Source organism: Talpa europaea, assembly GCF_964194135.1.
Source record: "Talpa europaea genome assembly, chromosome: 2".
NCBI lineage: Eukaryota > Metazoa > Chordata > Mammalia > Eulipotyphla > Talpidae > Talpa > Talpa europaea.
The window spans coordinates 57732507-57750525 of record NC_140068.1 but is presented as its reverse complement, the minus strand read 5'-3'; the positions used below and the strand labels follow the sequence as shown (position 1 = coordinate 57750525).

Sequence of the window (18019 nt, the reverse complement as noted above, 5' to 3'; positions counted from 1 at the left end):
CCCTGAAGGCCTGCCAAATGTTAGACAGGGCTGAGCCTGGAGCTGCAGACACAAAGAAAAGATTCATCCCTTAGTGATTAGAGGGGAACACACAAGAAAACCACAATTACACAAACTGCTATCTAGGTGTTACAGGTCAGAGAGGGCTCCCTGGAGAAGTAAAAACTGAGCCTTAAAAAAGAGAAGACATAAAAGAGCTGAATGAGGACAAGGTGGATCCGGAAGAGATTTGGCCTACCCAGTGTTTAGGGAATGTAGTTTAAAGGCAATAAAAGTCTATGCTCCAGTGGCTTCCCACAGCATTTAGAATAACCAAAAGGCCATTTAGAATACTAACCAAAAGGCCATATGTGGGTAAATTATAACCTCAAAAAGGCCCTATATGGCCACCCTCTCATCTCTCCTGTCAGTTCCTCATCTTAGAGTCATACAGACCTTCTGGTTCCCCAGCTCAGTGCCTTCTCTGTAGATGGGCTTCCTCAAGCACCTGCTTTCCATTCAGCCCAGCAGCAGTCTCCTCTGATGTAACTGGGCCCCACCACTTCCTAATGTGTTTTTTTTTTAATTTATTTACTTATGCATACAAGAGCTGGGGTACAGGCCCAAAGACATGGGGGTGAGAACATTCACCAGAGATAGAGTGGGGAACAGAACAGGCAGACTGACTGAAATACACTGCTGAGGGGAGCAGCGGGCAAGGCAGGAGAGGTCCGCTGCACCATGTGGGTCTCTCCCCAGCCAGCTGGGGATCGAACTCTTGCTGCAGAGGCTGCGGATTGCTTCATAGTGCAGTGCTTAACCCCCTGTGCTACCAGGGAGGCCCCCTAATGTGTTTTTTTAAAACAATAAATTCTTTTTAATTTTTTTAGTTATATTTATAGTTTTCCCTTTTTTTGAGATTTATTTATGCATACAAGAGCTGGGGTACAGGCCAGAGATGCGGGGGTGAGAGGATTCACCAGAGACAGAGTGGGGAACAGAACAGGCGGAGTAACTGAAATCCATTCCTGAGGGGAGAAGTGGGCGAGACAAGAGAGAGGTCTGCTGCGTCATGTGGGTAGCCCCCAGCCAGCGGGGGATGGAACTAGAGCTGCAGTGGCTGCGCACAGCTTCATAGGTTGCATCTTAACCACTTGGGCCACCGGGCAGGACCCCTAATGTGTTTTCTTAATAGTATGTATCACAATATGAAATTAACTTTTACTTTACAGCTTTGTCTTCTTGTCTCTGTCTCTCTCACTTACACAAATGTAAACTATACTGAAGCATGTGCTGCAGATGCAACAAATATCTTTGCACACATTTGGGGTGAGAGGTTACAGACTAGTTCATGAGTAAGATATTGGGAAGGGTGGATTTTACACCACACTCTTAAAGTCATGAGGAAATTACTAAGGATTTTAAGGTGAAACTAACAGAATCAGATCTCTACTTCAGGAAGTTTGCTCCCAAGACAGATTCCCTAAAGGGGATCAGTATGGAGATAGTGAACAGATCTAGACTAAATCTCGATGGCACAAAAAAGTATTTTGAGCCAAAGGTATGGTTTCCTGAAACCCATTATTTGCCTACAGCAGACCCTTCCAGAACTCAATTGTCATAAATCTCCCTGGGAGCAAGTCTAAGTGATAGTCTCTTGTTAGAGACTAAGAAAAGCAGGATAAGTCAGGACCACATCCCAACAGGCATTGTCACAAAATCCCATCTATTCTACCATGGGCGCATTTATCTTTCCAAAAGGTCATTTGTTCTTCCAGAAGTGTGCTCCTTATGCTCTATGAAGATGGCATGAAAGCTCCAAATTCTGGGGCCTCATTGGTGGCACAAGGAGTTAAGTGTCAGCGCTGTGAAGCTATCCTCAGCCACTGCAGCATACGCTCCATCCCCCGCCAGGGAGGTGACCCACATGGAGCAGCAGACCTCTCCTGTCACTCCTGCTGCTCCCCTCAGCAGTGTATTTCAGTCAATCTGCCTGTTCTGCTCCCCACTCTGTCTCTAGTGAATCCTCTCACCCCCACCCCCACACCTCTGGCCTATGCCCCAATTCTTGTAAGCATAAAGAAATAAATCTTTTTTTAAAAATAAAAAGCTCCCTGAGTCTTTGGAACACTCATGCATTAGTATGTAATTAAATCTCTTTTTCTGTCATTACTGTCTTGTATTATTTTAATTTACAGGCCCCCATTCAGAACCTAAGAGGATGGAGGAAAAGTTTTTCCTCCTTCACAATAGTTAGGAGATTGTTTTAGATGGACTATAATGAAAGAACTTAAGTCACAAGCCATGGAAATAGACAGAAGGGACAGATTTGTGAGAAATTCTTGGTAATGCACTGGACAGAAGGAACAAGGGAGAAAGAAGAAGCTCGGAGTTCCCAACTTGGCAGGCCATGTAACCAAGGCTCCATTCACCACGACAGTAAAGGAGAAGAGGCTGAACAGATACTTGATATAGTTGAGTCTGGAGCACTGTGTTGGCCTGTCAGTCAGGTGAGGAAAGGATCCAGGGCCTCAGAAGGGCAGATGTTTGAGGCAGTCCACTTCGATGGTCACTTACCTACCACTACCTCCTCCCAATTCCCTCCCCCCATCCTGCTGGCTGAGGGTAAGGGCACATTGAGAGGTTTTAGCCTTGGCAGCCTGAAACAGCTCAAACCAGTCTACTCCAACCTCTTATCCCAGCATCTCTAATCCTCAAGTTGACAACGCTTATCCTTTACAGATATAAAAATGAAGGCATCAGGGTTAACCACAATAAACACTCAATAGATGTGTTGGTCTGATGACTGACTGAGAAGCACTGAGAAGATTTTGAGGGTAAAATAACTGAAGCTTTACCAAAAACTTCCCATGTGGCTTTGATGTAGATCAGTACCTGGGTATCAAGAGGATGACCTTTAGGTCTAGGTAAAGTTTATCTACTGTGGTCACAGGCACTGAACAGACCACATCTATCTTGCACTGGGTCTCATCAGTACCAAAATTTCTCAAACAGCCTAGCTCCGTAACTAGACTGCTGGAGATCACAGGGAAATTCAATCGCCTAAGGAGCAGCACTATGCGGAGAGACCATCCAACAGTCTTTAATACCTGCAGGCTAATTACTTAGGGATTGGCAGGGTAAGACCTGCTGAAAACCAAAAGACCCTTGCAAATATAGAATGACAAGAGGTATCAGAGTCTGGAGCACAGACCTGTTCAGGGGTCAGACCTGGCTGATCTGTGGGTTGGGAATGTTAACAACAAAGAAGGAAACAGAAATCAAGAAAATGGGATTGATGACCCATGTGCACCTCTTCTCACAGTTCCAAGCCCTTCTGAGCTCAAGAAGCTCACCAGGGAGCATGAGACAGCATAAAAAAAACACAGTTCATGAATTCTGGAGTATTATAAAGTTGAGACCTATTATAATTATGGAATATTCTCCGAGAGGCCTGATGGAGGACAGGAATTAAAAAAAAAAAAAAAAAAAAAAACACCTGAAAGGAAGGTGGGCACAAGACCAGAAACTTGGCTCACAAAACGCCAAGAGCTGGAGGTGGGGGTAGAAGGGATTAGCATGGCCATTGACACAGCTATGGAAACCAAGATCCCTAAGCTCCAGACACCTAGATTACAAAGCATAACATCCAAGCAGGTAATGGAGTGTGCATCCCAAGATAAAGATATGGAGATTGAGCCCATTGTAGAATCTCGGTCCCTTTCAGATTCTACATAAGTTATTCCAAATCAGCAACTAACCCGAAGGCTCCCAAGGCTCCCAAACAGAAGAAGACTATCTCAGTGCAGTCTCTGCACAGGCTCAGGGCTGCACTCCATCTGCCCACCTGTGCCTATGCAGGTGCTTCTTTTTACCAACTCTCTCCCTCCGCAGGGTAGCAGCTTCCTGCCTGCCCATGCCCTGTACCATGCTGGGAATTCTCTTCACTGACCTCCCTCAGCGGAGGCAGCTCTCCTCAAGGCCACCATGCAGGCCTCTCTCAGCAAACCTGCCCCTTCTGGCGCAGCTCTTCCTGTCCACTTGTGTCTATGCAAGTGTCCTTTTATCCCTCCGTCCCTTTCCCTAATAAACCTACCCTTTAAATGTAACCAACAACTCTGTCTCATGGAGAAACTACCTGGGAAACTCCCCGAATGTCACTGAAATGGGAGCTCTGGTGAAAACTTTCCCAGAGTGAACTCAAAGACCCCGCAATCCAAACCCACTGACTCCGAAAACGACAACAAGGACCAAAATGGGAAAATAAAGATTTAGTGAAAGAATTTGTATAACATGATGACAACTGGAAAGGCTGAAAGAGCACTGCTTGAGTGCCAGACTGGGGCACCCAACTCTGTCATTTACTAGCTGTGGGAGTATGCATGTCTGATAGCCTGAGACTGCAACAGTCCGTCTCCATCACATCAGCATGCTCACAGGCACCTTTTTTTTTTTTTTTTTTTTAACCCAGCCTTGTCTAAGTAACAAGGTTTTTAGTGGAATGTGACACATGGTCAATAAAGGCTTACGGATCTACAGACAACTTTGGGAAGAGGCTCTGGTTTGTTTTTACTTGCAACATTATCTGATCTTTTACTTTTCTAATAAGAAGAACTACTCCTACATTCAAGAGCTAAGACTCAGTAAGAAATTCCTATCCGAGTTATAATCAAACATATGAATAATGTACCATTAATAAGAGAATATGCAAAGATCATGAAGATTCACTACCATATTGGATTCCACTAAGGAGAATTAAATGTAAACAGAACATGTATTTTCAAAGGTATAAAGATTTTTGAAGATGACTTTTATCTATGTGTGAAGACCAAATCTTTCTCTACAAAATCCTCTAATGTCACACTTGGTAAGCAACTAAAAACCACGACGTGACATACAAATATTTCCTTAACATATGTTCAATAACAGTTCTAATATGTTTTGGTTTACCAGTGTTCCTGCAACGGAACACTGCAGGAGGGAAATGTGTTCTTGTGAATTTTTTTTTTTTTAACAATCACATTGAGAAGCGATCATGGTTGGTTTCATGTAATATTCAATTTTACACACTGAGAATCCAAGCTGGAATCTTCCCCAAAAGTCCTCAGGAGGAGAAAGTCGACCAGCTCCCTGGACACTTGAAGCCAGGAGTGAAAACCTATTTGTCTTAAGTGTCACAGCAGAACCAGGAAAGCCCTATCACAGGGGAGTTTCAGATTTTGACGAAAGAGGGAGAATAAAAAGGATTTATTGTTGTGTTTTTAAGGTAAGGGATATAGCAGGCAGAGAAGAAAAAAATTAACAAAAATGAGCAGGAAAGAGATGGCTGTGGTAGGAAGTGAAATTGTGTCATTAACAATAGCTATGGGGGGAGGGGGCAGAATAAAGCAGAAGGTGAATTAGGAAAGACACACAGTCATCTAGGGATTGACAAGGTGAACTTTCAAACTCAGCTACACCCCAGAACTCTGAAACGTGCTGTTTCTAACTATTTCCATTAGGCAACCCTGTGTCTATTCTAATGTTAAATAGGAGAGACTTTTAGTAAAAGTGGAAAAACAAGACTTTATGGTGCCTTAAGTCATTGAAACATGTCTACAAAACTTCTGATATAAAAATATACACGCTAAGTGTATATATTTGAACAAGCATGTGCCTCAGGTGTGACCTTTGTCAAATTTTAACGATTTGTTGGGGAGAAAGGATGTCCTTTACGAACTCCACAAACAGGTTTTATGGACCCCATCCTCCACCCCTAGACCAAAGAGATCCAAAACACCAAGGACTATAAATCCTATAACGTCATCACCACCAAAGGAAGGATTGCTGGGAACTGAAGATGGAGTTAAGCAGACATGTGGTCCTTGGGGGGGCTTGCTATAGCTACCAATATAGCTCTCTCTTTCTCCCTGAGTTATCCGTTTCTTCATTTCCCCTTTTTGTAAACAAGCCCTTTATTATCCGTTTTGTGTGTGACTGAAGTTGAGTCTCACCATAAGTCCTTTTTAAGTGTGCAGGTGAGGACCCAAAGTCAGGCCAACCCATTTCACACTGGGGTTGGCCTATAACAGTTTCTGTACTCCCCTCTATTCCAATTCCATACCTGTGTATTTCCAGAGCCAGAAGGAAACCCAAGAGATTAGGTATGGCCAGCACTGTAGTCAACACTACTCTTTATGGACTAGGCAATATTACAAGGAAAGGAACAAGACTTCCATGCATTTGACCCTCTTCTAAACCTGTTCACTTCTACTTTGTGACATGGCTGCAGAAAGGTACCCTGCCATCTCTAAGCCATGGCTTCAACAGCAGAGCAAATTCGATCTACTTATTCTCAAGGAAATGAGGTGAATTCACTGATTTTTAAAAAAATTAAATGAAAATAAAAGCTGACACTAGTGATAAACAGATGCAAATTACTGAATTCACTGCATTTACACCCATCAGGAAATATCACCTGCTGACCTTGGATTTTTCATGCCTCTAGAAATCACCTAAACTGTCACTTCCTGAGTCCCTAAGAGGTACAAAGGCTACTATGAGAACAAAACCACACTTAGGGGGACTGTGGATAAGAACTGTCTTAGCCAAGTTTCCCCTAAAAATTGGAAGGTACTTCGGGGAAAACCAGTTTCTCTCTCTGGTTAAATATGATCTTTTCAGTGCTTCCCTTATTCCCTTAGTTTTTAAAGTACAAATCATGTACCGAAGATTGAGAGTCCATGAGTCAAAGACAATCACTTCTGGTTCAATCTTTTTAATGGTTTAATTATTTCCTCCTCTCTGGAGTTTTACCTGGAGCTGAGGACTGCAGGTGAGACTCATCTCTAAGACAGGCAACTGAAAGGACAGTTGAGAGGTGCCCAAATCTGTCCTTGACAGTGCTAAAGTGCCCTAGAACACTCCTGCTATTCATGAATAAAATATGCAGTGCAAGCCAAAGAAGTGCAATTTAAGTTTCACCTTAGCTGCACTATGTTTTGAAACTTAGCACTATGTGGTAAAGAGAGGCACTCCATTTAAAAATAAGATCAGAGGTTCCTTATAAGACTAAAGGGAATGAAAATCACACTCCCTTCAATCTAGTTTTTGGCACAGCTCCTGACAAGTTGCTTTGCAACTTACCTGGTGATGCTAATCAGTCCTGATCCAACCCGCCAGAGCAGATTTCTGAACCCTATGGAAAAAGCTCTAGGACTCCACTGGGCACTAAAACCAAGTCTGTCAGGAAGGTGAAGGGGGAAGTGGGGTCATTAGAGAAATGTCCTGTTCTTGGTTCAAAATGCGCCATATCCATCTTTTCTCCGATTAAATAAGCCCTTCCCTTCACCCTACTTTCCATTTCCTAGGTTTGCCAGTAGGTAAATATAAACTTTACAAGCAATAACATAGGATTATAAAGCAATGCATGCCCAGGGGCCATTTGAAATTGGGATGACCTGTTAATGGCATCTTGAGGCCCCAAGAACAAAAATTACAACTTTCAGCATCCTCTATCAAGAACTTTATCACCCCCATAACAGTTGTCAGGGGCAGTCCTTGTTAGAACTGCTGATTAAAGAGCCTACCTCCTACTCTAGAAAGTGAAGTTCCTAATAGATCCTAAATTCAGGCCTAAACTCTCTTATCAAAACATGGAAAGAACAAGAACCTGAGATAATGGAGGAAATCTGAGAACAGACGGCCTGTCCACAACAGGCCCAGTTGGAGAAAGGCCCACATTCACTCATATCTGCAGAAGAAAATAGTTATTTGTTGCTATTCTTACCACAGATAGTCAATATTTATACAACAAGATTCCAGGTTGATCCCAAGAACTCATGAGGGAGGATTTTATTGCTTAAGTAATCAAAAGCATCAGTTACAAGCAGGTTTACCTTTAGGTTAGGAGCCGTGGGAAGCATCCAAGACAGGGTGCTGGGGAAATCCTTTGTTCAGGAAATCCCACCACTCAGACAAACCATTAATTTCACTTTAAAGTCTCCACTATCAATTTTCAAAGTGCCCCCTTAAAGAACTGTGGAATAAACAGACCCAGTGCTCTTTCCAGAGGCCCCCAGGACAATATCAAATCACACGACTTTTCTTCCTAGATAGTCTCTTTTATTTTTAAAAGAGCTTCACACTTGCACCTTATTATGTGTCTACCATTTCAAATACCTTGCAAACATATCCCCATTCTGAATTTCTCAGGAGTCTCCAAAGAATGTACCAGGAGCTAACGAATGCCATTTGAATAATAATGAAGTGACTGAACAATTTAATTACCAAAGGTAGCCCTAGAGACTCCCAACAAAAGGGTTGAGAGCCTTTATCTGCAAAAATGTGGCGGGTGCTCAACTGTGGGACCAATTATGGGGAGTGCAGTGGAGAGAAGCACACAGGAACACACCACAGTTTAAGCAAAGAGGGAATCAACTATAAAAAAATGGGTGATTTGGAAAGCTTCTTTCTCATCTGTCAGGCTCAAGGCTTAGCTAACTTTCTTCTCTTTCTGATTAATTGAAAGTAACTACTACCATATGTAAGCGTCCGCCCACAAAATGTTTTTTATAGGGACCTGTAATAAGTTCAGTGAATTCTCAAAAGTTGTTCAAAATTAAGCCACAATGGCACTTTTATCCCTCACTCCATGTCTTCAAAGTGAAGCATTTCAAAAGTTCCTTCTCTAGGATGCATACAGCTTCACCTAGATGTTATGTTTAACAGACTCCTTCCACTGACCTTTTTCGAGTGACCTTAACATAAAGGACTTTTCCCTTGCTCTGAAGGATAACAAAAAAAGACGAGTCGTTCTGGAATCCTAAAAACCTCTCAACGTCCCTACGCCTGAAGAATTAAATACAGAAAGCCCCCACGGGCTCTATAATTGCTAGATCCCGCTTCTTGAACAGGAAAAAATTTGCCCTGTATTTCGCCCCCGCCCCGCGCTGGTTCCCGGCAGTGCATTGCCTGGGCCAGGTGGTGCCTCTGGACGTCGATAAGGTGTCATAACAACCGTGTTTGTCAGGATCGCGGGAAACCGACCTTCCTTCGGCTACTCCCACGTCACCCCGGCGCACCCCCGCCACCCGCTCCAAGGGGCCCCCACGCGCAGACCACTGCGGTTCCTGCTCCTCTCCCGGGCGAGACTGACACCCGCAGCTGCCTGCGACCCTGCCAGTCACGCTGCCTTTTTTAGCCACGACATCTGACCCCGGCTTCAACAGCAGCCTGCAGAGCGAGGTCCCAGGGCGCGCGGGGCGGTCCCCTCCTTTCCCCAACCCCCAGATTCTGCGGAGACCTCGGGATGAGGGTGGGGGTACCGGCCCCGGCAGCGCACCGAGCGCGCGCGTTGCTCCCCCCCAGGCTCCCCCCCACTTCAGCCCTCCCCACCGATCGCGTGCGCCCTCCGGTGCCGGCCCTCGGGTTCCCCCATTTTGCAGCTCGCGATCGCGCCCCTCCCCACCCCCACCCCGCAACTCCGATCGGGGGGGATCGGCTCCAAGTGCGCGGCCCGCGCGCCAGGCTGGGCCGGGGCCGGGAAGGCAGAAGCCCGGGACGGGGTGCGGGATGAGGACGCGCGGGGCGGGGGGCCGGATGCCCCGGGCTCACCTCCCTCCTCCGCCCCGCTGTCCGGGTCGGCGTCCGAGGAGTCGGGCCCGTCCCCGTAGTCCGAGAGCCCCACCAGCTCATCCTCCTCGTCGTCGTCCTCGCCCTCCGGCTGCGGCTTCCCCAGCACCTGGCTCATTGCTCCGCCAGCCGCCGGCCCCGGGGGCGGCGGAGGTCCGCGGTGGGGGCCAAGCTTCCTCGCCTGCCGCTCGCAACCTATTTCTGAATTGGGGTTTTGTCTGGAGCTCCGCGGGAATCAGGGAGGTGGGGGCGCGCGTCCCCCGCGGCGGGCGGCGTCGGGGTCTGGGTCCCGCGGTGCCCGGCGCGCCCCTCGCCCCTCGCCCGCCCCGCCCGCCTGCCGGCGGAGGACTCAGCCGGAGCGCGGCAGTTCCTCCCCGAGGAGGGAGAGAGACTGCGTGACCCAAGTCACCTGACACACACTGTCACACACACACTCACACACACACCCCGCACGGGCGCGCGCGCGCTCTCTCGGCCGCAGGCACCGCTCGGCGGGGTGCTGGGCCAGACACACAGGGGGAGCCGGCGTTCCCGGTCCCACTACCCACCCGGTGGCGGGTACAGTCACCCTGGGGGCCCGGCACGCGGCGCAGCCACCCACCGCGGCTGCGCGCCAGGGGCCCCCCACTAGCTGCTTCTGCTCGTGGTCCCGGAGCTGCGGGCCTGCACCCCTTGAGAACCACCCCTTTCCCCCCCTACACACGTCACCTTGGGCGGCCTTCTCCGACCTTTAATGCTGGAGGAGGGTTCCAGTCCTAAGTAGGTTGCCCTACTCCCCCAACACTGCTGCGCCCAGGCCCCCATCGAGATCAGCGTGCCTAGGACACCCGCAGGATGCTGAAGCGCCCCAAGAAGAGAACTCAGAGAAATGCCTGGTGGAGGCACAGTCTCCATAGCAATTGCCTACAAGAGCTGGGGTACAGGCCAGAGATGGGGGGGGTTGAGAGGATTCACCAGAGACAGAGTGGGGAACAGAACAGGCAGACTGACTGAAATATGCATAAATTAATAAATCTTTAAAAAAAAGGAATCCATAGCAATTGCCTTTTAGTGTGCATTTATTGCTCAAAATGCTTCTCACCAAGAATATTTAAAATTCAGGCCTACCCAGATGTAAATGTTTGTAGGGGAATGCATGCCTCCTGCCTGCCTAAACTGAAATATAATTCCTCTGTTGCAATTTAGGAAAGGCCTCAGGTGTATAACATACCTGAAAATGTTCATGGCCACCTCCTCCATCTCATTGTTGCATAGACTATAATCCCATATTTCAAAAGACAATGTTTCAAGGCTTTGGGATGGGGGGAGGTGCAACTGTCACATAACAGCAATGTGGAGGTGAGGCTGAAACCTGCTGGGTTCCTCCACAAGCTTTTCACTACAGAATATACTATTTCCACCCTTTCTGGGGACTGCAAAAAAAAAAAAAAAATCACGTGGATGAACTTCCTTCTGTCAAGCAAATAAAATAAACCAGCTGGCCAGCATGGTGATCCAGATTCTACAGGTGCCAGCAACTCAGCAGGTGGTATGGGGGAGGAGTACAGGAGGAGGGGAGCTGAGGCTAGAGGCTCTTAGGGCTCCAGGGTGCTGCCTCTGTAGGGACCATTTCTTGAGCACCTACTGTATGCCAAGGGGTGGACTAAGGGACCCAGGGGACAGATACTCAGATGTTCCCACCCTGGAGGAGTTCTCAGTCTAGCAGATCATGACTCATGCCCTGCATTTGTAGTAGTTATGGGCATTGAAGGTGAATACAAACACCTTCCAGGAGAGAGCTTATTCTAATTGGAAAGGTCTTTGGATTTTCCATGCGGAGACTGTGTAACTTGCTAAGTCTATCAATCAGGAACCTTCCCAGGAGGAAAACAGATGCAAGTCTTTAATTTAAGGCTTTAAGAGAAGGGATAATTTACAGGGATGTAGGCAGAGCTGAGGGAATCAACACTGGGATTAACAATAATGCAAAGAGATATAGGTGACTCCTAAATTAGTAAGAATGAAGGAAGAAAGGAAGAGTCTTAGGGGACACAAAACAGGACCTATAGCTGCCACTGCCAGCACCTCCTCAAGTCAATGGAACAGCCATGGAAAGAAATATCCTGACCTCTCTCTTTTTACACTCCTCTGTCCTGGAAGTGACTCCCATTGGCCAAACCCAACTGAAAGTCAGAAAGCAAGGGATACTGCAACCTGCTCCAGGATACAGAGATTGGGTGGGGAAGGCACAGAGCATGTCTCAGGGTGAGGTGGAGGGCAAGCAACACAGCCAGCACAAGCAAGCCACATTTAAACTCATCAGAGAGTGCGTCCCTGGTGGCGCAGGTGGTTGAGCACAGCACTGTAAAGCTGTCACAGCCTCTGCAGTTCCAGTTCAATCCCCACAGGCCTAGGAGCAACCCATATAGTGAGCAGACCTCTCCTGACTGACCCACTGCTCCCCTCAGCAGTGTATTTCGTCAGTCTGCCTGTTCTGTTCCCCGCTCTGTCTCTGGTGAATCCTCTCACCCGCCTGCGCATCTGGCCTGTACCCCAGTTCTTTTTTTTTTTTTTTTTTTTGTGGGACCCTCGCCGGTGGTCAGGGATCGAACTAGTGCTGCAGAGGCTGCGGGCAGTCTCGCAACCCAGCGCTCAAATGCTGAGCCACCAGGGGAGGCCCTGTACCCCGGTTCTTGTAAATAAAAAATAAATCTTTAAATAAATAAATAAATGAGCTCATCAGAGAAAGTTACTCTAGGAGTAATTTTCCTAGTCCATTTTCATTCATTTTCTAAAAGGAAATCCCTGGGAGGGGCACTACCAGAGTGGATTTAAAGATTTTCAGCTTGGGGCGGCCTCCCTGGTGGCGCAGGGCTTAAAGACAGTGCTATCAAGCTGTTGGCAGCTACTGCAGGACAAGTTCAACCCCTGTTCTGCCAGGGAGCTACCCACATGGTGCAGCAGACCTCTCCTGTCTCGCCCGCTGCTCCCCTCAGTATTGTATTTCAGTCAATCCGCCTGTTCTGTTCCCCACTCTGTCCCTGGTGAATCTTCTCACCCCCACACCTCTGGCCTGTACCCCAGTCTTTTATGCATAAATAAAATAATCTTTAAAAAAAAAATTTTCAGCTATCCCACAAGAAACCCACCAGCCAGGAGAGGCCTTCAACTGGTCAGATTCAAACTGTACATGGTTATATAAGGGACCTTAAAAGCCTGTCTAAGATCAGCCCAGACTTTCAGAACATCCCTGGGCTGAAAGCCCAGTGTATAGACCCTGGGGTTAAGAACAAGATAATTCCTAAGCCCAAAACTTACTGTGCCCTGAGACCCAGAAAATATAGGAATATCTACTGATCCTCTGCCTTCCCCCAAGAAAAGACATCTTTAGCCAGAAACAGCAGCAGTAGATTGGAGTACATTTTAAGATATTTGAGAATGGAACCATTTTCAAGAGAAAAAGAACAAATTCACAAAAAATCAATAAAAACCAAATCCTCAGTTGTGTTCCACCACAAGGTAGATAAGAGAATCATAGATTTTTTTTTTAAATATGTATGTATTTATTTATACAAGCACTGGGTACAGTCAGAAGCGCAGGAGGGTGAGAGATTTCACCAGTGCCAGAGCAGGGAGCAGAGCAGGCAGGAGGACCGAAGTACACTGCTGAGGGGAGCAGTGGGTGGCAAGAGAGGTCTGCGTGCCATGTGGGACCCTCCTCCGGGGGCCAGGGAGCAGCTGGGGATCGAACCGGTGCTGCAGAGGCCGCAGGCAGCTTTGCAACTCATCGCTCAACCACTGTGCCACCGGGGAGGCCAGAGAATCATAGATTTAAGAGTTTCTGATTCATTGTCATTTCAGAAATGTACAGTCCTTGATAAAGTATGAGCAAGTAGAACAGGAAATTATTGCTTTACTGTTTTTGCTGTTATTTAAAGACAGTCTGTTTTAAAATAAAAGGTATGTTGAAAAATAGCCTAGAAATAGAAGTTCTTAAATTTGAAAAGTCATGTGTGTGGATTATTGCAGCTTTTAAATAAAATTACCACTAAAAATTGAAAGCCTTTGAGAAACTTGGTGTGGAATCTATGCAGCGAATTGGCTTTCCCGTTAGTCACTCTCTGACTTGAAGCTCAGGGTATATCTGTGATGTCTCCCTGGGAGAGCAGTCTCAAGAATGTGAGGATTTGTTTCTGGGATACTCATGGTTTCTGCTATTGTGTGTGACCATGGTAGGTTGCTACATACATGATAAGTGCCTAGTAAATGTGTATGGACTAAATAAAAGAAGGAGAAGATAAGTAGTGCATAGCCGGATCTCTCCACAAACCTGGCATATTTTGGAGAGAAACTTCAAGAAGAGATAGGCAGGAGCCAAGTTTTCTCCTTGCTCTAAAACTTGGACATGCCGGTGTCATGTACCTATAAACTGTGAGCTACAACAGTACAACCGAGCAGTGGGCTGGCATCAAGAGATGATATAGTCATCTCAGAACCACGAGAAAATTTGCAGGGATTACAATATTGTGCCTGTTTAGTGCTTATAATGAACTCTTCCTTCTAAAACAACTCTTTTTTAAAAAAAAAGATTGATTTATACAAGAACGGGGGTACAGGCCAGATTTGGGGGAGGGTGAGAGGATTCACCAGAGACAAAACGGGAAGCAGAACAGGCAGACTGACGAAATACACTGCTGAGGGGAGCAGCGGGCAAGACAGGAGAGGTCTGCCGCGCCATGTGGGATTCTTGCAGCTGGCCGGCATCCAACCGGTGCTGCAGAGGCTTCAGACAGTTTCACAGCGCTGCGCTCAACCGCCTGGGCCACCAGGGGAGACCCTAAAACAACTCTTTTTTTGCGTTGTATTTTTTTTTTTTCTGAAACAACTCTTATAGCTCTTTTGTAGTATCATGACAGATGAGTTTTGTGTATTGCCCATTAAAATTCAACCTACTGATATTTACCGAGAATGTCTATGAATGAGGCACTGTTCCAAAATTATGTGAATTTCCAAATATTACCATTAATTAAATACTGTTATTGTCATTATTTTGTTTTATTCTTTTTTTTTAAAGATTTTTTTTTATTTGTGCATATAAGAACTGGGGTACAGGACAGAGGTGCAAGGGATGAGAGGTTTCATTAGAGAGTGGGGAGCAGAACAGGCAGATCTACTGAAATACACAGCTGAGGGCAGCAGCTGGCAAGTCAGGAAAGGTCTGCTGTGCTATGCAGGTCACCTTCCTGGCCAGGGATCAAACTCCTGCTGCAGTGCTGCATCTTAACCCTTTGCACCCCCAGGGAGGCCCCTATTTTTAAAAAATATTTATTTTATTTATTCATGCATACAAGAGCTAGGGTACAGGCCAGAGGTACTGGGGGGGCGGGTGGGGAGGCGGGAGAGGGAGAGTTAAGAGGATGAACCAGATACAGAGTGGGGATCAGAACAGGCAGATCGACTGAAATACACTGCTGAGAGGAGCAATAGGTGAGACAGGAGAGGTCTGCTGTGCCATGTGTTTAGCTCCCTGGCCGGGGATTGAACTCCTGCTGCAGTGGCTGCTTATAGCTTCATAGTGCTGAGACTGTAACCCCTTGTGCCACCAGGGAGGCCCTATTATCCATATTTTAAAGATAAGAAAACTGAGGTTCAACAAGTCACCTACTCATGGTGTGGACTGTGAGACTACTTTGACACTCAATCAAACCTTAGGTCTTATTCCTATATAATGGCTTAAGGCTAAAATCATCTACATTACTGTACTTAAGCTGAAAATGGGGAAAGTGAAGGAAAAATTTGGTTCCCAATCTAGGTTAAAAAAAAACAAAAAACAGGACCTCCCCGGTGGCGCAGCGGTTGAGCGCTGGGTTGCGAAGCTGCCTGAAGCCTCCGTGGTGTTGGTTCGATCCCCGGCTGCTCCCCAGCCACCGGAGGAGGGTCCCACATGGCACGCAGACCTCACCTGCCGCCCGCTGCTCCCCTCAGCAGTGTTCTTCGGTCCTTCTGCCTGCTCTGCTACCTGCTCTGGCTCTGGTGAATTCTCTCACCCTCCTGCGCTTCTGACTGTACCCAGTGCTTGTATAAATAAATCAATAAATCTTTAAAAAAATAAATTTGAAAATATTTAAAAACAAACAAACAAAAAAAAAACAACAAAAAAACCCCACTCAGATACTCAAAAATGGGTCTACTGGCTCAAGACAATTGATTTACAGGATTTACTGAGAGGAAAAGAAAAACAAAACTTCCTAATCAACAAAAGTTAGAAATTACTTATAATAAAGTTGTTAACCTACACCATTCCTTTTATTAAGGACACAAATAACAAGCGATTTAGTACTTTTTCTGGTTTATATGGATACATTGTACTTATGCTAAGCTAAATTTGAATTTTAAAGGTCAGATATTTGTGTTCTTATTTTAGTGAATTATTTTGCTGCTACCAATTAGGTGTCTTGTGACAGGGAACATGAGAGCTATTTAAAAGAAACCTGCACAATTTAGGCAGAGTAATCACAGCCATGAATAGGGCAAGCAATTAAATACAGCCTGCATCCTGCATCTTAGGGTATTTTGAGGCATCAGATGGCATGATGCCTGGTTTCTGGGATTCACATGTTGAAAGGTTCTCTTTTTAAATATGTATTTAAAGCTATTAATTCTCTCCTGAGGCAAACAAAGTGAAGATGATGCTGAAGAATCTTTGTGTACTGCTGTTAAATCTAGGGAAGCGAACCAAATTTCTCAAGGGGGCAACTCATAGTCTCCAGTTCGCCTTTGGCAATTGATGACCTGATGAAATCATTAAAAAAATCATTAAATCATTTCCACCGATGCCATCCATTATTAATATTTTGATATTTTAAAAACATGCATATGATAAAATAGTCAAACATAAAAGACTATCTAATGAAAAGTTAGTTTTTTTAAATAGAACAGAAATAGTCTAAGGTCTTTTGACTTTATTTAGTTTTAAAGATTTATTTTTATTTATTTATGCATACAAGAGCTTGGGTGTAGGTCAAGGGTGCAGGGAGTGAGAGGATTCGCCAGAGACAGAGTGAGGAGCAGAACATGTGGATCTGCTGAAATTGCTGAGGGGAGCAGTGGGCAAAACAGGGAAGGTCTGCTGTGCCATGTGGGTTAGCTCCCTGGCCACGGATCGAACTCTTGCTGCACTGGCTGCTGATAGCTTTATTGTGCTGCAACTTAATCCCTTATACCACCAGGGAGACCCACCTTTTCTTTTCAGAAACAATTTGCTTTCTGATAAAAGAGACCAGTGAATCAGAAGAGCCCGCCTCATCTCACCCTTTCCAGCATTGAATGCAGTTGTGTGAGAAGATGGTACTTGGAGGTAGGCAACCGTGAAATAACAGGCCTCAGACAAAACTGTAATGTGAGTGGCAGAATTGGAAGAGATAATGCCTGCAAGGCCTGGATGAACTGTTGTACGCAAATCTGTATATGAGTACTCCCAAACTTCTCATGAGAAAATTACAAGTCTATTTCTTTTTTTTCTTAACAAGTCCATTTCTTAAGCCAGTGTTTCTCCACCATGTCCATGGAGCCATGACATTCTGGTGTGAATGGACAGGCTGCTTGAGTCACAGGTGATTGGCCCAGAGACTTTGGCCGCTTCAGTGCCCCACCCAATCATATTTTACTCCTTAGGATCGAATAATACGAAGGGTGAGTTCTGAGATGGTGCCAGCTGCACTGTTATCAGCAAGGTCTTGAAAGTTTGCCAGGATGGTGCTGCCAGTGACTCCAGCTATCTAGTGTACCTTGATCCCCTGACCAGCACTGCAAGAATAGTATCTGGGATAGTAGATCTTGGGTGCTGTTCAGGTCAGTGTTATTATCTTGTGTCCCAGGGCAAGTGAGTCAGCTTCATGTTTACTAAGGGCCGGAACCTAGTCTCTAGTTTTCTGCACTCGAATCCCTCTGGCCCTCAAGGCTTAGGTTCCTGGACCTGGTTTCTGCTATGCTGGATGGCAGGGTTTAGGTGCCAGTGTTGGCATAGCCCGCCCCCTTCTCCCAGAGTACAGTTCCCTGCCTTAGAGATGATTTCTCATTTGCACCTGATTTCCCCCAAGATGATATTTCTTCATTGGCAAAATGGTCTCTCTGTCTCTCCTGTCTGTCTGGGTGCTGCCATTTTTATTCCTTGTTGTGGAAGCTCTATTCACCTGGTTTTCAAATCTGCTTTTATGTGGATTAGTCTATATGTATATATATATATTTTTTTTTTATAGAGGCATGTTTTATTTATTTATTTGTTTGTTTGTTTATACAAGCACTGGGTACAGTCAGAAGTGCGCAGGAGGGTGAGAGAATTCACCAGAGCCAGAGCGGGGAGCAGAGCAGGCAGAAGGACCGAAGTACACTGCTGAGGGGAGCAGTGGGTGGCAGGAAAGATCTGCGCACCATGTGGCACCCTCCTCTG

General features: G+C 45.9%; 1 protein-coding gene across 1 annotated transcript in view; it reads right to left on the bottom strand.

Moving 5' to 3' along the window:
• RRAGD (Ras related GTP binding D) overlaps positions 1-9709 on the bottom strand; it is a gene marked incomplete at both ends in the record, with an annotated part of 37628 nt that extends 27919 nt beyond the window's left edge. Inside the window, one exon of the mRNA XM_084228515.1 lies at positions 9574-9709. Coding sequence (XP_084084641.1) covers positions 9574-9709 — 136 coding nt within the window. The remainder of the gene's footprint in view (positions 1-9573) is intronic.
• Between the last annotated feature and the right edge of the window lie 8310 nt (positions 9710-18019).